The sequence below is a fragment of the Oncorhynchus mykiss genome, chromosome 4, assembly GCF_057628025.1.
Source record: "Oncorhynchus mykiss isolate SJ-2025 chromosome 4, ASM5762802v1, whole genome shotgun sequence".
NCBI lineage: Eukaryota > Metazoa > Chordata > Actinopteri > Salmoniformes > Salmonidae > Oncorhynchus > Oncorhynchus mykiss.
Genome location: NC_143025.1, coordinates 35,159,318 through 35,182,544, shown reverse-complemented (window position 1 = coordinate 35,182,544; position 23,227 = coordinate 35,159,318). Strand labels below are relative to the sequence as shown.

The 23,227-nt window shown below is 42.6% G+C and overlaps 1 protein-coding gene across 5 annotated transcripts in view; it reads right to left on the bottom strand.

Annotated features, from left to right (window-relative positions):
- The window catches only part of LOC110521733 (receptor-type tyrosine-protein phosphatase F), a 345,140-nt gene that overhangs the window by 65,589 nt on the left and 256,324 nt on the right, over window positions 1–23,227 (bottom strand). For all 5 annotated transcript variants that reach the window (XM_036968462.2, XM_090231901.1, XM_036968469.2 and 2 more), the window contains 2 exons: window positions 2,017–2,134; window positions 124–565 (listed from right to left, as the gene is read on the bottom strand). In XM_036968462.2, coding sequence (XP_036824357.2) covers window positions 124–565; window positions 2,017–2,134 — 560 coding nt within the window. The remainder of the gene's footprint in view (window positions 1–123; window positions 566–2,016; window positions 2,135–23,227) is intronic.

Genomic DNA, 23,227 nt, shown 5'->3' with positions numbered 1-23,227 from the left:
AGGACGATGGACTATCCAAGATGAACTTCATTGAGATAAAGTGAGGACTTTCTGTGTTAAGTGGTTTATCAATGTCTCAGAAGGTGTTTACATTTTTTTATTTACATTGGTATTGAATATTACCTGTTGGTGTGGTTCTGCTGGCTGTTGATATCTCTGTACACCACAATGTACTGGACAATCTTCCCGTTCCTCTCAGCCAGCACCGGAGGCTCCCAGGCCAGCTTGGTTGTGGTGGTGGTCAGGCCCACAACGCTCAGGTTCTGGGGGTAGCTACTGGGCACATCGTCAGGCGTGGTAATCTCCTTTGCGTACTCCTCCCCGTTGCCCACCCGGTTTTTGGCACAGAGCTTGAAGATGTAGGTGGCGCCCTTGTGCAGGCCGGTGACGGTGAAGTGGTCTTCTATCTTCTTGAAGTCTTTTACGGTGAACGACTCCTCCTCCATGCGTTTGTACTGCAGCTGGTAGCCCATGTGCTCTCCCACCATCTCCTTCGGAGGTTGCCACTGGATGAGGGCTGTGTTACCGATGGTGGTGCTGATCATCATAGTGGGCCTGCCTGGGACTAATGGGTAAAGAGAGGGATTAGGATCATTAGGATAATGACATAAAAAATACTTTAAAATGACATTGAACACACCTAATGGGCCCTGGACGAAAGTAGTGCACTATATGGGGAACATGGTGCCATTTGGGAGGCAACCATTGTGAGCAGTCAGAGTAAAAGGGCAGTTTCAGGTCAAGCCAGTCAGAGTGAGTACTACTGCACATTCACCATTTATACTGGTCCTGAGTGCTCTGGAGCCGGTTTTCATAAAGGATCTCTATGGACTCTGTTCATCTTTGCCTCGATCCTGACTAGTGTCTCAGTCCCTACCGCTGAAAAACATCCCCATAGCATGATACTGCCACCACCATGCTTCACCATAGGGATGTTGCAGGTTTTCCCCAGATGTGGCACTTGGCATTCAGGCCAAAGAGTTCAATTTTGGTTTTATCAGACCAGAGAATCTTGTTTCTCATGGACTGAGAGTCCCTTAGGTGCCTTTTGGCAAACTCCAAGCGGGCTGTCATGTGCATTTTACTGAGGAGTGGCTTCCGTCTGGCCACTCTAACATAAAGCCCTGATCGGTGGAGAATTGCAGAGATTGTTGTCCTTCTGGAAGGTTCTCCCATCTCCACAGAGGAACTCTGGAGCTCTGTCAGAGTGACCATTGGGTTCTTGGTCACCTCCCTGACCAAGGCCCTTGTCCCCAGATTGCTCAGTTATGCAGGACGGACAGCTGTAGGAAGAGTCTTGGTGGTTCCAAACCTCCTCCATTTAAGAGTGATGGAGGCCACTGTTTTCTTGGGGACCTTCAATGCTGCAGAAATGTTTGGGTAACCTTCCCCAGATCTGTGCCTGTCTGTCTCGGAGCTCTACTGACAATTCCTTTGACCTCATGGCTTGGTTTTTGCTTTGACATGCACTGTCAACTGTGGAAACTTATACAGACAGGTATGTGCCTTTCTAAATCATGCCCAATCAATTACATTTACCACAGCTGGACTCCAATCAAGTTCTAGGAACAGCTCAAGTATGACCAATGGAAAGAGGATACACCTGAGCAAGTTTTTTAAATACATTTGCAAAAATGTACATAAACCTGTTTTCGCTATGTCATTATGGGGTATTGTGTATAAATTGATGAGGAAAATAATAAATGTAATCAATTTTCTAATAAGGCTGTAATATAACAAAATGTGGAAAAGGGGAAGGGGTCTGACCCTAACCTTACCAGAGTGCACTTTCCGAATGCACTGTATCCGTTTTATTATTATGCATACGACTTTCTCCTACTTGTTATTTTAGATTATATTTTTCATTATGATGATATTGATATTTGTACTGCAGTGCCCTTTTGGAAGAAAACATTCTCTTTCACAATAATCACCTGATCAAGAAGGAGCAATGATTTAGCTGTACACACTTGCTCCTGTGTGTGTGTGTTTGTGTTTGTGTGTAGCTCTACACACCTGCTCCTGTTGTGGTGACCACCTTGGCCTTACTGCGTGCCCCATCTCCCTTGGTGGTGTAGGCTGCCACAGTGACAGAGTAAGAGGTCTCAGGGAGCAGGCCAGTTATGACAGTCTCCTGTTGGAGAGAAATGCACAAACAGCCCATGTCAGACTAATGCTATGATGAGATGATGCCTAACACAATGGCCCAGCCTTCATCCACTGTACTGTGTTCAGTACACTCTGGTAGGGTTAGGCAGTCAAGCGCACACGCACACACACCATACGTCAGTGTAGCATTTGAAATACTCTCAAAGCATTGCATTTCTTTCTGAGAAATGGTTGCAGAGAAGGTAAAGGAACAAACAAAGCTCAAATGGTTTGAAAATAAATAGAGAACAATTTTGGTACTCCCATGTTGCTGTGGTGACATACTGTAAGAACTGAGATTAAACCTTATACACTCAGTGGCCAGTTTATAAGGTACACCGCCACATGGTTCGCTTCTAGAAGTGAGTCACGTGGCCGAGGCTTGCTATATAAAGCAGGCAGACAGGCATTGAGGCATTCAGTTACTGAACGTTAGAATGGGCCAAAAGAGTGACCTAAGCAACTTTGAGCATGGTATGATCGGCAATGCCAGGCACGCTATTTCCGGTATCTCAGATATTGCCAGCTTCCTGGGCTTTTTACGCATGACAGTGTCTAGGGTTTACCGAGAATGGTGCGACAAACAAAAAACATACTTTCAGTGGCAGTCCTGTGGGCGAAAACAGCTCGTTGATAAGAGGTCGAAGGAGAATTGCAAGAATCATGCACGCTAAAAGGCTGGCCACAAACAGGAAAATAGTGGCACAGTACAATGGTGGTGTGTAGAACGACATCTCGGAACACACAACTCATCTGTCCTTGTCGACTCCTATCAGGAAAAAAAAGAAGAAGCCGCTCCAGTGGCCACGCAATCACCAACACTGGACAATTGAGGAGTGTAAAAACATTGCTTGTCCGACAAATCCTGGTTACTATTACTGCTGATGGCAGAGTGAGGATTTGGCGTAAGCAGCATGGCCCCATCCTTCCTGGTGTCAACGGTACAGGCTGGTGGCGATGGTGTAATGTTGTGGGAAATGTTTTCCTGGCATATGTTAGGTTCCTTGATACCAATTGAGCAACGTCTCCATGCCCCAAAGAATTCAGCCTGTTCTGGAGGCTAAGGCAGGTCCGACCCGGTATAATATGGGTGTACCTACATACTGGCCACTGAGTGTATATACTAACTGTGTTCATTGGATTATTGTAAGAGGGGTCAGCTTGGTACTCATAAACTGCTTGGGAAGAAATCTAAAATTGATCATTCTTCAAGATGATCTGTCCTCATCGTTATATCTGTCGTCAAGATTGGCTGTACTCAAGATTCCGCCTCTACTTGTTCTACGTGATGAAGAGATACATATTCAATATGATTCACTTTATTTACTATGTGTCTGTGTCCCTCAGGTGCAGAAACATTAACATTTGGTTATATTGTCAGATGGTAGGGTCATTGCTGTATTTTACAACTTACCCCAAACAAGGTTGCTGAAAGAAATGAAAGAGATACTGTCTGTGTGAAGGAAAAAGTACTGTTGCCATAACAGACATTTTAGAGTTGGATAGTACTCATCACTCATGAGGTTACTGTGTCTCAGTACTGTCTGAGTCATTTTCTAAATATATCCTCATTCTTCATGATTTTTAGGTATACAATCCAGAAATCCAGAAAAAGCATTTGACCAGTGTGGAATTACACAACAGAAAAACAAATACAGTTGTCACAGATTTGATCACACGTCTTGCAAATGGCACCCTATTGCCTATACAGTGGACTACTTTTGACCAGGTACCCATATGGCTCTGGTCAAACGTAGTGCACTAGGGAATAGGGAGCCATTTGGGACACAGTACAAGTCAGACACTCTTGAAGGTAAGTCAAAGTGTTCCAAGGTTTTCCCTGTCTCTCTCTCTGACTGGGCAGAACCAAAGGCTTTAAAGCAGTTTGTATCTAACTGTCAATTGTTGGCTATAACAAGCAAACCAATAAAAAGTCAACACTGAGCACATCATACATAAAACCCAAGCACACATAGACAAACCGCACAAACATACAGTACATGCACATGACACAAATAAAAAATGTAGATCTCTCTCTCTCTCAGCTTGTTACCTGTATAAAAGACAACTGTCCACAGAAGCAATCAATCAATCAGATTCCAAACTCTCCACCATGGCCAAGACCAAAGCGCTCTCCAAGGATGTCAGGGACAAGATTGTAGACCTACACAAGGCTGGAATGGGCTACAAGAACATCACCAAGCAGCTTGGTGAGAAGGTGACAACAGTTGGTGCGATCATTCACAAATGTAAGAACTGTCAATCTCCCTCGGCCTGGGGCTCCATGCAAGATCTCACCTCGTGGAGTTGCAAAGATCATGAGAACGGTGAGGAATCAGCCCAGAACTACATGGGAGGATCTTGTCAATGATCTTAAGGCAGCTGGGACCATAGCCACCAAGAAAACAATTGGTAACACACTATGCCGTGAAGGACTGAAATCCTGAAGCACCCGCATGGTTCCCCTGCTCAAGAAAGCACATATACATGCCCGTCTGAAGTTTGCCAATGAACATCTGAAGGATTCAGAGGACAACTGGGTGAAAGTGTTGTGGTCAGATGAGACCAAAATGGAGCTCTTTGGCATCAACTCAACTCGCCGTGCTTGGAGGAGGAGGAATGCTGCCTATGACCCCAAGAACCTCATCCCCACCGTCAAACATGGAGGTGGAAACATTATGCTTTGGGGGTGTTTTTCTGCTAAGGGGACTGGACAACTTCACCGCATCAAAGGGACGATGGACGGGGCCATGTACCGTCAAATCTTGGCTGAGAACCTCCTTCCCTCAGCCAGGGCATTGAAAATGGGTCGTGGATGGGTATTCCAGCATGACAGTATTCCAGCATGACAATGACCTAAAACACACAGCCAATGCAACAAAGGAGTGGCTCAATAAGAAGCACATTTATGGTCCTGGAATGGCCTAGCCAGTCTCCAGACCTTAATCCCATAGAAAATCTGTGGAGGGAGCTGAAATAAGCAAAGAGAAATGAAAGTCATCATTACTTTAAGACCAGGTCAGTTAATCTGGAAAATGTCAAGAACTTTGAAAGTTTCTTCAAGTGCAGTCGCAAAAACCATCAAGCGCTATGATGAATCTAGCTCTCACGAGGACCGCCACAGGAAAGGAAGACCCAGAGTAACCTCTGATGCAGACGATAAGTTCATTAGAGTTACCAGCCTCAGAAATTGCAGCCCAAATATGTGCTTCACAGAGTTCAAGTAACAGACACATCTCAACATCAACTGTTCAGAGGAGACTGTGTGAATAAAGCCTTCATGGTCACATTTCTGCAACGATATTTATTGGTTGTCCTTTGGTCCAAATTTGAGATTTTTGGTTCCAACTGTTGTGTCTTTGTGAGACACAGAGTAGGACACTGGTACCCCTGCACATTGACTGTGTACCTGTACCACCTGTATATAGCGCTGCTATTGTTATTTACTGTACTGCTGCTCTTTAATGTTTTGTTATTCTTATCTCTTACTTTTTTTGTAGGTATTTTCTTAACTGCATTGTTGGTTAATTGCTTGTAAGTAAGCATTTCACTTTAAAGCCTGTTGTATTCGGTGCATGTGACAAATAAAATATCTCCACATGTGGTTTCCAACGTGAACCATGGAGTAGGAGTTGCGATGGTGTGGGGGTGCTTTGCTGGTGACACTGTCAGTGATTTATTTAGAATTCAAGGCACTCTTTGCCAGCATGGCTACCACGGCATTGTGCAGCGATATTCCATCCCTTCTGGTTTGCGCTTAGTGGGACTATAATTTGTTTTTCAACAGGACAATCACCCAACACACCTCCGGGCTGTGTAAGAGCTATTTGATCAAGAAGGAGAGTGATGGAGTGCTGCATCAGATGACCTGGCCTCCACAACTACCCGACCTCAACCCAGTTGAGATGGTTTGGGATGAGTTGGACTGCAGAGTGAAGGAAAATCAGCTAACAAGTGTTCAGCATTTGTGGGAACTCCTTCAAGACTGTTGGAAAAGTTTTCCAAGTGAAGCTGGTTGTCCAAAGCTGTAATCAAGGCAAAGGGTGGCTACTTTGAAGAATCTGAAATATGAAATAGATTTTGATTTCTTTAACACTTTTTTGGTTACTACATGATTCCATATGTGTTATTTCACAGTGTTGATGTCTTCTCTATTCTACAACGTAGAAGACAGTAAAAATAAAGAAAAACCATTGAATGAGTAGGTGCAAAAACTTTTGACTGGTACTGTAATTGTTTAATTTACTGTAATATTTGTATTTTTTCATGTGTTGATTAATTTCATGCTACACAAAAAATATAAGTAACATACAGTTTTCTAAACTAATTCAATCTGTTAGAGTTTTTTGCGCTTGTTACTGAAATTGTTGTTCCTGTTTAGATGATTGAGGTCGTCTCAGTATTCAATCTTCTCTACTCTGGCAGTCATTCTGAATGCAGGTTATGGGTAACTAACAATTACACTTGTTGGATAACCCGGGCTGGATTCCAATAGGAATCACACATCACTTTGCAAGCCAGCATAATGTGACTTGCAGGCCTGATGTGGCCTGTAAACCAGGAGATTCCTAACATCACTCTGTTAGGGTATAACTAGGCCCTTAAAGAAAGGCTTTATTATTTACAGTATTGTATTCTCGTAAATATGTATATTTTAAAGGCTAATTAGGCTGGTGGAACCCTTCATAAAGGGTTCAAAGAACCCTCCAAAGATAAAAGGGTTCACTGTAGAACCCTTCAAAGGGGTTCTTGGCAGAACCCTCCATAGAGAGTTCTAGGTAGAACCATATACAGGGGTTCTTTGAAGAACCCTAAATAAAGAGTTCTAGTCAGAACCCCCTGCAAAAGGTTATACCCAGCACAAAAAAGGATTCCCCTATGGGGACAATCTGAAGAATCCTATATGGTTCTACACAGCACCTTTTTTTTCTTAGAGTGTACTTTTGACAAGGGCCCATAGGGACACAGGAATGCTTTTGTCCAGGGCCCATTGGGACACAGGCATGCTTTTGAACAGGGCCCATAGTGACACAGGCATTCAAGTAATGCAATATCAAGGGAATATTGTGTCATTTGTGATGAATGAGCTTGAGACGGAAGAGCGAAAGTCAGAGACAGGAGCTGGGTTTCCAACTGAGAACACCCAGAGAGACTCATCCACCCATCCCTCTATCCCCCCATCTCATTCACCCATCAGCCTACCACCCATGGTGCCAGCTTGTAAGTGCCTGGGGCATGGAGCTCAGCACAGCCCTCCGAGAGCAGATGAGATAACAGACCAAGAAACTGCAGCTAGCAGCCACAGGAATGACATGGCCAGCTCTGCTTTCCAGAGCCCAAACCAATCTTTAATTATGATTTCATGGCTGTAGCCTCTCACATCTTTATTGCATGATAATCATAAAAATAAGGCTTTCCCTTTCTGATAATTATGATGCAGCCATGTAATCACAGACATGCTACTGAGCAGAGCAGGCTGGCGTAGTAGGCTATTTTGAGCAAAGATCGCCCACTTAGGGTTTAAGAAGCAGCCGTCTCATCTTCCAGGGGGGGGGGGGGGGGGTTCAAGATGAGAGGGAATACGAGTCATCTGGAGCTATTAATTTTCTTTAAAAAGCCTCATTATTTTTATCGTACAGTATTCCTTTTTAGTTTTGGCGCTGGAGTGGTTTCTCTCTTTCATTTGGAATAAAAATCTAATCAGGCTCTTCTCTCTTATTCAAATGCAGAGGGATCGGGGGAGGAGGAGGGGAGGGACGAATATCGGGTTCTCTGGGAATGTAGGGATGGATTCCCAAGGAGGGAATAGATTAAACATTTAACATTAAGACAGACTGCATCCCAAATGGCACCCAATTCCCATTTTGACCAGAGCCTATAGGGCTCTGGTCAAAAGTAGTGTACTATAAAGGGAATATGGTGCCATTTGGGACGCAGCCAAGACATGATGAAAGATTCTATTCTGCATCCAAGGGAACTCTGTCCTGGCTTGTTTAACTGAAGCCAATCAAGTTGTCATGACTTCCAGTTCCAGTAGACTCCAGATCAAACGCTCTGGTCCTCTCCACCTACTTCTTTCACCCCTCTCTTCCACCTCCTCCTTTTTCTAAACCTCCACCCTAAATCACCAGGGGTTCCTACACTGTGAAATCCAAGTGTTTAGGATCTGAACACATAACTAAACACTTTTCTGCAACACTTTTTAAACACGTCAAGACATTTATAATTTATATAAAAACACGTCACAGTGTTTGGATTGTAAACACCAAATGCCCGTGTCAATTTTTGCACGTAAATCTTGGTGGGGCAACACATTTTTTTTATTTGGGGACGCATGCCGGCAAAGCCACTACACAACACAACACTAAACAATTCATTGATTGCACTATAACGGTGACAAACTGTGCCCACAAAATGTTAGGGCCTACATAAAGCTGTCCCAACAGCAGAGTCACAACAGCAGTCCCAAAACCTTGCCACTGCTACACCTGTCTATCAGCAGAGCCCCGTCTGGCAGCAAAACAGCTAATTCAGGCTCATTTACTGCCTTTAAAAAAAGCATAGCTGAAATGGCTGACTTGCTTAAACAAATGTGGTTTTTACTGACAATTGAGATGAACAAACTATGGCATAAGGGGACGACAAGCAGATAAGAGGCAGATAAGAGGACGGCCATAGTCAATCTAAATATTTGTTAAGCACTTTTTAAATGTACAGCAACAGAATTCAGAACATGGGCCATTCTTACAGTGTTCTCCCTGTACACCAAGTCAGAACCATAGGATAAATAAAGTGGGCATAAAAGCAGACAATGAAAGCTCTTACAATATTCAAAGATGACATTTCTCTAAACAGGTTATAGGCTACATGTGCACCACCAAGTCAGAACAGTAGGCAAAATTAGGAGAGGAAAAGGGAGCAAATTATTAGGGTCAGGCACATGGGCTACTAACAGTTTAATACACAACATACACTTAGTATTACTTTCTTATCTGCAGTATAGGTATCTCACTGGCATATTACATCATTTATGTAGTTGTGTACAATACATTTTTGGAGTCACCTTGCTGTGCTCATTTGAACAGGAAGGTGGCGCGGGAGTTCTTCGTGGGCAAATTTTGTCGTCAAACTTTGTCATCAAAGTCTAGCATTTTCTGGATTTATGGTGCTTTCAAGACAACTGGGAACTCGGAAAAAACAAGGTTGAATCATGATGACGTCAGTGACCTCCAGGTCGCGGCTCTAGTAAGAGGCCAGAGTTCCCGGCTTGGAATTCCGAGTTGGACGACCTTTCTAAATGTATTTTCCCAGTCGGAGCTCGTTTATTCCCGAAATCCCAGTTGTCTTGAACTCACTGAAGTCAGATTTCCCAGTTCCAAGTTAAACAGTTGTTTTGAGCACGGCAGAAATTATGCTGGATTGACAACATGGCCAATGTTGAATATTTGTCATTTTAAGCTTGGAAAAGAGACCACCCTTAAAGCCAGAAATGGGACCACACACCCACTCCATTGAATAGCAGGGTAGTGATTGCTTTGCAATGCTTGCAGTTAGCCACTGATTCCTTCCAAACCACTCAATGTTGAATTTGCGATTTCCAACTTGTTGTTCTATGTTTATGTCCAATGGCCGAAGAGCACCGAAATATTGTATCTATAATTTCTCTTAATTATTTCTGTTCATAGGACACGGATTAAAAAGGATTTGCCAGTATATTGTTGATTTGATTCATGATGATAACTGCTAACTAAGATTTTGAAAGTAGGATGTTGACATGATCAGTTCAATCAAAGCTACTGTAGATATAACCTGATTTGACGTCATTTTATCAATGACCTTGAACCTTCTTGGATGGGCACTTCTAATGTTAGCACCCAAGGGGCTTGAATTTTCAAGCTCTTACCCTTAGATTTTGGCAGTGACGTAGTGTCCCCATGAGTGACAGAACACTAAGCCAATCACGGCGCAACAAGAGAACATTACCAACCCCTACGCTCTGTATTTTCCACCGGCTGCCCCCACACTACCACAGAAAGCTCTAAGCTAGGCTGAAAGACCTGAATTTTGGAACTGCCTTAAGAAATCAAAAAATAAACCATGTTTGTATGCGGCTTTAACTCAATGATTATTATTATACATGGTTTGAAAACTGATATGTTATATCCCAAAATAACCTTACCAGTCAAAGGTTTGGACACACCTAAGGGTTTTTCTTTAATTTTACTATCTTTCTACATTGTAGAATAAAAGTGAAGACATCAAACTATGAAATAGGACATGGAGCCATGCAGTAACCAAAAAAGTGTTAAACCTTAACTAATTTGATATTTGATATTCTTCAAAGTAGTCACCCTTTGCCTCGATGACAGCTTTGGCATTCTCTCAACCAGCTTCATGAGGTAGTCATGGGAATTGGGAATTGATGGGAAATGATGTAAATATATCACTAGCCACTTTAAACAATGCTACCTTATATAATGTTACTTACCCTACATTATTCATCTCATATGCATACGTATATACTGTACTCTATATCATCGACTGTATCCTTATGTAATACATGTATCACTAGCCACTTTAACTCTGCCACTTTGTTTACATACTCATCTCATATGTATATACTGTACTCGATACCATCTACTGTATCTTGCCTATGCTGCTCTGTACCATCACTCATTCATATATCCTTATGTACATATTCTTTATCCCCTTACACTGTGTACAAGACAGTAGTTTTGGAATTGTTAGTTAGATTACTTGTTATTACTGCATTGTCGGAACTAGAAGCACAAGCATTTCGCTACACTCGCATTAACATCTGCTAACCATGTGTATGTGACAAATAAAATTTGATTTGATTTGATTTTTAGTCACCTGGAATGCATTTCAATTAACAGGTGTGACTTGTTAAAAGTTAATTTGTGGAATTTCTTTCCTTCTTAATGCATTTGAGCCAATCAGTTGTGTTGTGACAAGGTAGGGGTGGTACACAGAAGATAGCCATATTTGGTAAAAGACCATGTCCATATTATGGCAAGAACAGCTCAAATAAGCAAAGCGAAACAACTGTCCATCATTACTTTAAGACATGAAGGTCAGTCAATCCAGAACATTTCAAGAACTTCGAAAGTTTCTTCAAGAGCGGTAGCAAAAACCATCAAGTGCCATGATGAAACTGGCTCTCATGAGGACCGACACAGGAATGGAAGATCCAGAGTTACCTCTGCTCCAGAGGATAAGTTCATTAGAGTTAACTGCACCTCAGATTGCAGCCCAAATAAATGCTTCACAGAGTACAAGTAACAGACACATGTCAACATCAAATGTTCAGAGGAGACTGCATGAATCCGGCCTTCATGGTCAAATTGCTGCAACAAAAAAAAAACACTACTAAAGGACACCAATGAGAAGAAGAGACTTGCTTGGGCCAAGAAACATGACCAATGGACATTAGAAACACTGTCCTTTGGTATGATGAGTGCAAATTAGAGATTTTGGATTCCAAACACAGAGTAGGTGAACGGATGATCTCCGGATGTGTAGTTCCCACCGTGAAGCATGAAGGAGGAGCTGTGATGTTGTGGGGTGCTTTGCTGGTGAAACTGTCTGTGATTTATTAAGAATTCAAGGCACACTTAACCAGCATGGCTACCACAGCATTGTGTAGTGATATGCCATCCCATTTTGTTTGTGTTTTTCAACAGAACAATGACCCAACACACCTCCAGGTGGTGTGAGTGTTATTTGACCAAGAAGGAGAGTGACGGAGGGCTGCATCAGATGACCTGGCCTCACAATCACCGGACCGTAACTTCTCTAGGGTAGGGGACAGCATTCGGAATTTTGGATGAAAAGCATGCCCAAATTAAACGGCCTGCTACTCGGGCTCAGAAGATATGATATGCATATAACTGGTAGGTAGATTTGGATAGAAAACACTCTAAAGTTTCCAAAACTGTTAAAAAAGTGTTTGTGAGTATAACAGAACTGATTTGGCAGGCGAAAACCTGAGAAAAAGACATTCAGGAAGTAGTTTTTTTGTTGGTTTTGTAGTTTTGTATTCAATGCCATTACAGCATCCATTGACTAGGGACTCAATTTCCAGTTCCTATGCCTTCCACTAGAAGTCAACAGTCTTTAGAAATTCTTTCAGGCTTGTATTCTCATAAATGAGGGAGTAAGAGCAGTCTGAATGAGTGGACCCTACCGTGTCGCAGAGCTTTTTCATGCGCAATCCCGAGAGAGTGCATTTCTTGTTTACCTTTCAAATTGACAACGTTATTGTACGGTTGAAATAATATAGATTATTTAGGCTAAAAACAACCTGTTTCTATGAACTTTACGGATACAATTTGGATTTTTTTGTCTGCCTGTTTTGACTGCGTTTGAGCCTGTGGATTACTGAAGAAAATGTGCAAACAAAACAGAGGTTTTTGGATATAAAGATACATTTTATCGAACAAAAGGAACATTTATTGAGTAAATGAATGTCTTCTGATTGCCACCATATGAAGATCATCAAAGGTAAGTGATTCATTTTATCTCTATTTCTGAGTTTTGTAACGCTTCTGCTTGGCTGGTTACTGTTTGTAATAATTTGTCAACTGGGCTATATTCTGGGCTGGGTATGTTCTGGGCTAGGTATGCTTTCGCCGAAAAGCATTTTATAAATCTGACACCATGGTTAGATTAACAAGAAGTTAATCTTTAAACCTATATAAAATATGTTTTGTTTTCTGAATTTTTATAATGAGAATTTCTGCATTTGAATTTGGCGCTATGCAATCTCACTGGATGTTGGCCAGGTGGGACGCCCACATACCCTAGAGAGGTTAACCCAATTGAGGTGGTTTGGGATGAGTTGACCCACAAAGTGAAGGAAAGCAGCCAACAAGTGATCAGCATATGTGGGAACTCCTTCAAGACTGTTGGAAAAGTTTTCCAAGTGAAGCTGGTTGTCCAAAGCTGTAATCAAGGCAAAGGGTGGATACTTTTAAGAACCTAAAATATAAAATAGATTTTGATTTGTTTAACACTTTTTTGGTTACTACATGATTCCATATGTGTTATTTCATAGTTTTGATGTCTTCACTATTATTCTACAATGTAGAACATTGTAAAATGAAAGAAAAACCATTGAATTATTAGGTGTGTCCAAACTTTCGACTGGTACTGTATATACAGTTCGCCAAATACATTTAAACTCAGTTTGACAATTCCTGACATTTAATCATAGTAAAAATTCCCTGTCTTAGGTCAGTTAGGATCACCACTTTATTTTAAGAATGTGAAATGTCAGAATAATGCTAGAGAGAATGATTTATTTCAGCTTTTATTTATTTCATCACATTCCCAGTGGGTCAGATATTTACATATAGTCAATTAGTATTTGGTAGCATTGACTTTAAATTGTTTAACTTGAGTCAAACATTTTGGGTAGCCTTCCACAAGCTTTCCACAAAAAGTTTGGTGAATTTTGGCCCATTCCTCCTGACAGAGCTGGTGTAACTGAGTCAGGTCTGTAGGCCTCCTTGCTCGCACATGCTTTTGCAGTTCTGCCCACAAATGTTCTATAGGATTGAGGTCAGGGCTTTGTGATGGCCACTCCAATACCTTGACTTTGTGGTCCTTCAGCCATTTTGCCACAACTTTGGAAGTATGCTTGGGGTTGTTGTCCATTTGGAAGACCCATTTGCGACCAAGCTTTAACTTCCTGACTGATGTCTTGAGCTGTTGCTTCAATATATCCACATGATTTTCCCCCCTCATGATGCCATCTATTTTGTGAAGTGCACCAGTCCCTCCTGCAGCAAAGCACCCCCACAACATTGGCAACATGATGCTGCCAACAGTGCTTCACGGTTGGGATGGTGTTCTTCAGCTTGCAAGCCTCCCCTTTTCCCTCCAAACATAACAATGATCATTATGGTCAAACAGTTCTATTTTTGTTTCATTAGACCAGAGGACATTTCTTCAAAAAGTACGATCCTTGTCCTCATGTGCAGTTGCAAGCCGTAATCTGGCTTTTTTATGATGGCTTTGGAGCAGTGGCTTCTTCCTTGCTGAGCGGTCTTTCAGGTTATGTCGATATAGATACTTTTGTACCGGTTTCCTCCAGCATCTTCACAGGGTCCTTTGCTGTTGTTCTGGGATTGATTTATACTTTTCGCACCAAAGTAAGTTCATCTCTAGGAGACAGAACACGTCTCCTTCCTGAGCGGTATGACGGCTGTGTGGTCCCATGGTGTTTATACTTGCGTACTATTGTTTGTACAGATGAACGTGGTACCTTCAGGCTTTTGGAAATTGCTCCCAAGGATGAACCAGACTTGTGGACGTCTACAATTTTTGGAGGTCTTGGCTGATTTCTTTTCATTTTCCCATGTTGTCAAGCAAAGAGGCACTGAGTTTGAAGGTAGGCCTTGAAATACATACACAGGTACACTTCCAATTGAATCAAATGATCAATGATCAATTAGCCTATCAGAAGCTTCTAAAGCCATTACATCATTTTCTGGAATTTTCCAAGCTGTTTAAAGGCACAGTCAACTTAGTGTACGTAAACTTCTGACCCACTGGAATTGTGATACAGTGAATTATACATTAAATCATCTGTCTGTAAACAATTGTTGGAAAAATTACTTGTGTCATGCATAAAGTAGATGCCCTAACTGACTTGCAAAAACTATAGTTTGTTAACAAAAAATGCTACTGCTACTCAGGCCCAGAAGATAGGACATGCATATAATTAGTAGATTTGAATGGAAAACACTCTAAAGTTTCCAAAACTGTTAAAATAATGTCTGTGAGTATAACAGTACTATTCTTTTGAAAGGCTGTTTTTCCATTGAAAGCCCATCCACCATACAAAAACTTGGGGCCCAGTCCATGACCTCTATGGCTTCCTCAACATGTGACCAGTCTTTAGGCATTGTTTCAGGCTTTTACTCTGAAGAATGAGGGAGATACTGCACTTTCAATCAGTGGCAAGTGGAAATTTCCATTCATCAGCCATGTGTCTGATCGTGAACGCACCTTTCTTGTTTCTCCTTTCCTACTGACGAAGCTTTTGTCCGGTTGAAATATTATTGATTATTTTTGACAAAAACAACCGTAGGATAGATTTTAAACATTGTTTGGCATGTTTCTACTAACTTTTATTCTACTTTTAAAAACTTTTGTCTGGAATTAGTGCACGCGCCTTGAGTTTCTGTGGCTAGGAGCTGACCTAACATAATCACAAAGTGTGCTTTCGCCGTAAAGGATTTTTGAAATCTGACTCAGAATTTGCATTAAGGAGAAGTTCATCTATAATTCCATGCTTAACACTTGTATCGTTTCTCAATGTTTATGATGAGTATTTCTGTTATTTGATGTGGCTCTCTGCACTTTCACCGGATGTTTGTTTGAGACAATGCATTTCTGACCATAACGTGCCAATGTAAACTGAGATTTTGGGATATAAATATGAAACATACATGTATTGTGTAACATGAAGTCCTATGAGTGCCATCTGATGAAGATCATCAAAGGTTAGTGATTAATTTTATCTTTATTACTGCTTTTTATGACTCCTCTCTATAGCTGGAAAAATGCCTGTGTTTTTCTGTGACTATGTACTGACTTAACATAATCGTTTGGTGTGCTTTTGCAGTAAAGCCTTTTTGAAATTGGACACTGTGGTTGGATTTACAAGAAGTTTATCTTTAAATTGGTGGATGTATGTTTGAGGAATGTTAATTATGTGATTTCTGTTGTTTTGAATTTGGCGCCCTGCAATTTCACTGGCTGTTGTCGAGGTGCGAGAGGTTAATGACTCCGACCTAAGTGTATGTAAACTTCCGACTTCAACTTTACATAAGGTCACTTAGAAATGTCCTTGTTTTTGCACGTTGTGTTGGCTAACCTAAGTTTAACATTTTATAAGGCTAATTGATCATTAGAAAACCTTTTGCAATTGTGTTAGCACAGCTGAAAACTGTTGTCCTGATTAAAGAAGCAATAAAACTGCCCTTCTTTAGACTAGTTGAGTATCTGGAGCATCAGCATTTGTGGTTTTGATTACAGGCTCAGTTTACTTTCTTCTGAAACTCGTCAGTCAGACGAGTATGAGTTGTATGAGATCTTCAGTTTCTAGGCAATTTCTCACATGGAATAGCCTTCAGTTCTCAGAACAGGAATAGGCTGACGAGAAGAAAGTTCTGAACGCTTAGGATATACAGTATAGGTGTTCACAAATGAACAGGACATTTGATTGAAAGTAGTGGGAGACACATTACTAGGTCTGGCCAGAAAATTACACACAAATAAGCTATATTAACACAATTTTTCTTGGGAACCAAAACAAAAGAAGATTTACAGCAGTAATGCCTCTGAGACGAGAGGTGCTACTGGTTCTCACGCAACATGACGACACTACTGAGCCATGGAGAGAGTGCTGCCAAGACACACACACCTGTGCGCAAGTATTCACACACGCACACACACCTCCCCCACACACACAAAAATCAACCTGCAACAAAACATGCTGGGAAATATGATAATGAGGCCCCACCCACGTCTTTTTCACTCAGAGAGTTACTCACACAGTCGAGTAACAATAACACCACGAGATTTAAAATATTTATTGAATCAAATGTCCTGTTTCGTTGTGCTGAAATGTAGCCGACATTCCTAACACTAATCTGAATAAAAGGCATAGAAAGTTACATCAAAGACTAAATGCACTCTAAAAAGGACGACGGGAAAGTAAACACTAGTGTTTAAATCTGAACACTTAGACTATACATTATTTGTGTTCTCCTGGTTGGAAACTGACTGGAAAAAGCTGACTATCATGTTTTAATCTTGCATTCTAAACGCCTGTGTTTAAGATGAGAACACCTATCGGCACGTCAAAATGTCTAATATTTTGGTTTTAAACACTGACATTTAGGTTATAAACGTGTCACATGTTTTTTGTTTTTACAGTGTACGCCACTGTCTTACAGTTACACGACTATCAGGCCTAATGAACAACTATACTGCTGAGTTGGTGTTCACACGGGAGCTCTGAACAGTCACTTTGGTGTTTTATTCATTTTTAGTAACTGCCTGAGAATAGCTCTATGATGACAAAGTGGCGAACATAAAGGGTGTGTTCGTAAATTCAATCTGGAGTGCCAGAGTGTGCTCAGAGTGCGCTCTGGGCGTTCGTAAATTCAGAGCTTTGTCAAGTTGTCCATTTGTAAATTCAGAGTGTTTCGCTCTCGGAGAGTTCAGAGCGCACCCTGGACACTCTGGTGAGGAGTCGGCTTGATCTGAGTGTTCTGACCTCACAACGGAAGTCCAGCACCCAAGCTAACTGGCTAACATTGGCTGGCTTGCTAGCTACTTCCAGACACAAATAAGAGAACAACTCACTCTGACCATTTTACTCACCCTTGCAGAGCTGGTTAGGCTGTTTTCATGTTATCCAGAGGGTTGGTGACTGTGCTGCTGGCAACAATTTAATGACGTTTTTTTACTGATGTTTACTGACACCGGCCATATTCATCAGATTTTGAGCGTTCGTAAATTCATCAGTTGTTTTAGGCTCTGGCACACTCACTTGAGAGTGCTCAGAAATCAGAGTAGATAGCCAGAGTGAATTTACGAACGCACCCAAAGTAAGATACATTCTAATCTCGAATGCGTCAAATCTCCACAGCCTAATACAGTATCTTCAATTCTGAAGCTACGATGACATAATGAGTGATGCATCAATATTCCATTAGCGGCCTATTATTGACACACATCTCCCATATAAGTGTGATGGGTTCTGGGAAACTGAAGATACATTCATCTGGAGCTGTGGTTGTGGTTCCATAAGTAGCCACAGAAGAGAGGCCAAGAGAAGGCAGGAAGCCTGAGCTCCTGCTCCTAAAAACGCTGTGCTTAGTCTGCAGACTCTGAACTGACAATCTGGAGTTGTCACTACCTGTTCGGCATTAGGAACAGATGCTCCAGTCAGTCTGATACCTTTTTCTTTCCCCTCGCTACAATCTGAAAAGCTCCGGAGCAGACATTTCCAGTCCCGGTGGGAGTTTCTGTGCTGTTTGAACTGGATTTCCCTTTGACACTGTAAGGTGAGTCAGGGACCTCTGTCTCTACTAGGACGGTATCAGAATACGAAGTGAGATACGCACGCACAGGAGCACGCACATATGCCGGAGCGCGCACGCACGCACACACACAAACACACACACACTCTCTCTCAATTTGCCGACAACAACAATACATAACATGAGAAAAACAAACAAACAAACACACCATAACAGTATGCATCACTGAGCCATGTGCAACTTCCATTACAGCATATAAACATACAGGAAAAGGAGTTCACAGGGCAGTCAATTTGCGGGAGACAGTGTATTCAACAACACAACATAACATTAAGTTCAGCAGCCCTCACAGTCCCAGTGGCCACCACAACTGTAAATCCACTTCTTACTAAAAGCAAAATGTGGTTGAGGTGATTCAAGTGTGGCAGCGGAGAGCTCTGGACTCAGGAGCCTCTGTTAGCTAAAGTTGTGTTTCTGTTTTCTGTTTGACAGAGCACAGCAAGGTTCAGGACTATTATAACACAACACGCACGTCTGTTTGTATGTGTGTGTGTGTGCATGCGTGCGTGCGTATGCGTGCCTGTTTGCACAACCATACCTTACCTGGCAGGTAGACAGAGAGCTCGACAGGTATTATTCTGACTGGGGAAAGTAGTGGGAGACACATTACTTGGTCTGGACAGAAAATTACACACAAATAAAACACCTTTTTTTTCTTGGGAACCAAAACAAAAGAAGATTTACAGCAGTAATGCCTCAGAGACGAGAGGTGCTGCTGGTTCTCACGCAACACAACGACACTACTGAGCCATGGAGAGAGTGCTGCCAAGACACACACGCACACACACCTCCCCCCACACACAAGCCGGTGTGCACACACACACACACACTCACCATGTACAAAGTGTGTGAGTGCACATGTGTGTGAGTGCACATTAAGCAGTGTGCATCATGTCTTCAGCAGCACTTTCTCACCAGCCGCAGAAACAAATAAAGAGAACACAGGGCCATCTGGGACACGGACTAGAGCTCACAGTTCTGCCTCAGTACCCCCGGGGCTCCACGCCTCCCAACCAGAATCCTCACACATTCCCCCAACACTCCCCACACACTCCCCTACCTACACCCTCAACACTTGCACACTCCGAGCCCTACACCGACACACTCCCAGCACCACCAGCCAATCTCACACAACACACTTGGTAAGTAAGGAGTCCAAGCTGATTGGGAGGAAAGGAGAGGGGGGGGGTCTACATGAGAACTTCACAACAGGAGATGAAAAGTTCAGTTGAACTCTGGACAGGGACCTGCTGTGAGAAGGTTGCTGACGGAATGAAGAACGGAGAGTAAAGGTGGAGAAGCATGACTATCTATGTGTATATGAAGGTCTAGATAGAAAGAGGATGCAGAGAGATAGATAGTGAAAATAGAGAGTGGAAATAAGGGGTGAAAATGGCCTAGGGAAAAAAGGGGTATGGAGAATGGAGCGGAGGGAATTGGACTTGGCTATGGCATTGTAAATATGCTCCGTTAAGGTCACGTGTAGGTTATGCCTCTAATATCACAGTATTACATGGCGTTTTCAGGAAGAGGAGCAACTCCATACAGTTATATAAAGGACATAACAGGGTGGAAATGGTCAATTTCATGCCGTTTCACAAGACTTTCCGCTACCACAGACAGTATGTCCTGAGTCTGGCAAGAGATACTTCCCTGTCTATCTCTTTCAATTCTACAGCTAACTGCTCCTAGTCTAACTGCTTGAGGGAAAGGGAAGGAGAGAGTGTTAGTCCCCAGACAGACAGTGAGATGGAGAGAGAGGAATTGGGATAGAGATGGAGAACAGAGAGCACTCCCAACGGCCCTCACTGACGGCACCGCACCCAGCACACACTACACATGTCTCCTACTCACATAGTCCGTCGAATCCTCAACGTTCCACTAATGATAGGGAGCAGACAGAATGGAGGGAGAGAGGTCAAACACAGAACAGCACAGACAGAACAAAAAAATAAGTGATTTAAAAAAAAATCCGTAGTTAGGAAAAGGGCCATAGGCTATACTACAGGCACTACAATAGTGGCATGCTCAATGTGTCTGTTTAGGTAATTAGTGACTGGTAGAGAGGGAGAAGAAGCTCGATGGGGGAGGGAAAGGGTTAACATGCAGTAATGAATACAGGTAGATGGGTGGAAGAAGGGTGGTTGCTCTCCACAGCGCCATCTAGTGAGCACTGCACCATGTCCTGAGGGGGAATCTGTGTTGGTGGGAGTACCCTGCTGCTACACCTACTGTGTGGGTTCATCGATCAGAGTTAAAGGCAATTATCAAAACACAAGGTCAGTCTTCTGTTTAAGCCAAGAGAACACTGCCAACTTACCTGCAACGTTCTTCCAACCTCCTGCAACCCTTGAGAAAACGTAAAGGTTCCCAACAAATGCATAACTCTTAAAAAAATGGCCTGGTTTTGAGACACAAATCAACTGCCTTGTTTTTCCATTGGTATAATTGAAGCCTTTTTTATATTTCAGGTGGCCAATATTAAAGAAGGTTGACATCAAAGCCAGAATGATACGATAAGAGACAAAACAAAAAGGAAGATTGGCAATAAAAAGAAAACACTGCCTCTGAGCTGAGCACGCTGCTAATTCTTAAATAGGGTATGGAAATAGAATGCATTCATTATTAGAGTCTAACTGGGTCTTCAAATGGCTGACTATAACAAGCTCTCTCAGAGAGAGAGAGAGAGAGAGAGAGAGAGAGGCTCCTAAGGATGCAACTCCCATGACATTACACTTCAGATCTCGAAAATACTGGCAGAGATGGTATGGGAACTAGAGGGAGGGAGATTACAAAGACAATAGAGCGAGTTAGAGGAGGAGATTTGTTGCGTTCTTTGTCTGATCTGTGCTTCTTCTTCCTGTTTATTCCTTTCATACTCAATACTCCACCGCACAACACAACATATACTCAACCTCTCAGCTTCCTGCCTCATACATTACAGAAGACCATGCAGCTTCCAGAGGGGTGGCTTTAAATGCGGAAGACACATTTCAGTTGAATACATTCAGTTGGACAACTGACTAGGTATCCCCCTTTCCCAGTCATGTGTGTGCGCGCGTGCATGAGTGGAAGAGTCTCACTGAGAGAGAGAGAGAGAGAGAGAGAGAGAGAGAAAGAGAGAAGTAGAGAGCTCAAGATCCTCTCCTGTGCTGCTGTAATGTGTCTGTCATTGAGTTGAGATTACATTTCACCTTCAGAGGTTAGAGCCCTTTTGCTTATTCAGCAGCCAGTCTGGGGATTAAATTGTTCTCCTTCGCTGTGAGGTACCTGCACCACCTATTCCCTTCATTCACACTTCCCTTTCAAATAAAGCTGGACAGAGCCCCTTAAACTCTACATTCAGGCTCCAGCCCCCTCCCAGCCCCCCAATAAGCTTGCCCTGTCCATCCCTAATCCCCATACTTCCCAAGCCAGACCTAGCCAGTAGAGGCTATTCATCCTCTAAGTAAAGGCAGTAATGGTTGATAGAGATTAAACTTAGTCTGTCTCTCTCTCTCTCACTCTCTCTCACTCTGCCTCTCTCTCTGACTCGCTCTCTCGCCCGCTCCAACTGAAACCCACGACACGTAGCAGGTGCCACAGCAGAATTGATTCAGAGACACATGGGATTTGTATTCCACTCCACGACCTTGCTGACTAAAGGAAAATAAAAGATAAAGGGGCACGGCGGCACGGCGGCACGCTTCTTTTTTTCTAGCTGCTTAGAAAAATGACCTTATCATAAACAAGAGCTGCAGGGCGGGTGTACTGCTGGGCCTGCAGGGCTGGGGACAGCGAGCTGAGAATCAGCTATATAGCCGGGTCCCCTATTGGAAGTGCACGTTGTGCACTAAATCATGGAAAGATGCATCATCATAGTACAGCAAACACTAGGCAGAATAAAAAATAGTCTGAGGAACTGTCTCTCTGTTTCCTAAAGTAACTGCTGTGTTCCTTCACTAGGAATGATTCTGTCTGGAATTGTGTGTTCATATCTACCCGGAATCGTAATATCTCCCATTTAGAACTTTTGATCATACACTATTTCCTTCATAGCAGTCTCAGTTGCTTGGAAGAACAGTTATTGAATGGGATAAGCTTATTCCAGAAGCTGAAGTGACATTTTAAAAACATCTTTGGCAACATCCTCAGATAGAGCTACAGACATTCTGTGGACTTATACTGTATGTGATGTGAAAAACTCCCGAAACAGAAATGACTTAGCCGGAGGCTATTCCGTCACACAACACAAATGTTTATCTCCAGAACCCATAAAAACACTTGACAACAAAGTCAATAACCCGAAGATGAGGGAAGGGAAAGGGTCAGGTAAAAGATTGACACATTGTCCTTACACAGTGAACCATGAGAAAAGAGAGTGCATTTCGCTTAAGTTGAGCGGAATTGAGTGGAAAAGCTCTTTGATAGAACATTTTGTGAGTATTTACTATAGTTTTTAAAGGAGGAGGTGGGGAGGTGAAGAGTGTAGGATGGGACTGAACTCTATATGACCCTGTAGCCTTGGAGTAGCTGCCCGTCTGTGTGTGAGGTCACGGCTGTGTGACAGTGGTCCCTGAGGGCCAAACTGAACACGTCAAAGTCACTTTAGCCTGTTTGACCCCGTGTGAAATTAGTTAGTGAGCGGAACTGGAAGCCCTGACCGGTAAACAGACTACCACAGAGCGCTCCAACACTAATAGACCATGTGTTTGTGAGTGGATGTCTGACAGAGGAGGTGTTCTAAATGGCACCCTATCCCTTATATAGCGCACTACTTTTGACTAGGGCATAATAGGGCTCTGGTCAAACGTTGTAAACTATATAAGGAAAAGGGTGCTATTTGGGATGTATCCTCTGCCTGGGCACTGTTCATGCAGTATGTGTCACACAATGCAGGTCAAAAGGTATTCCACTGCTTGAGCCACACACTCACTGACACCAGAAAGGTCAATGCT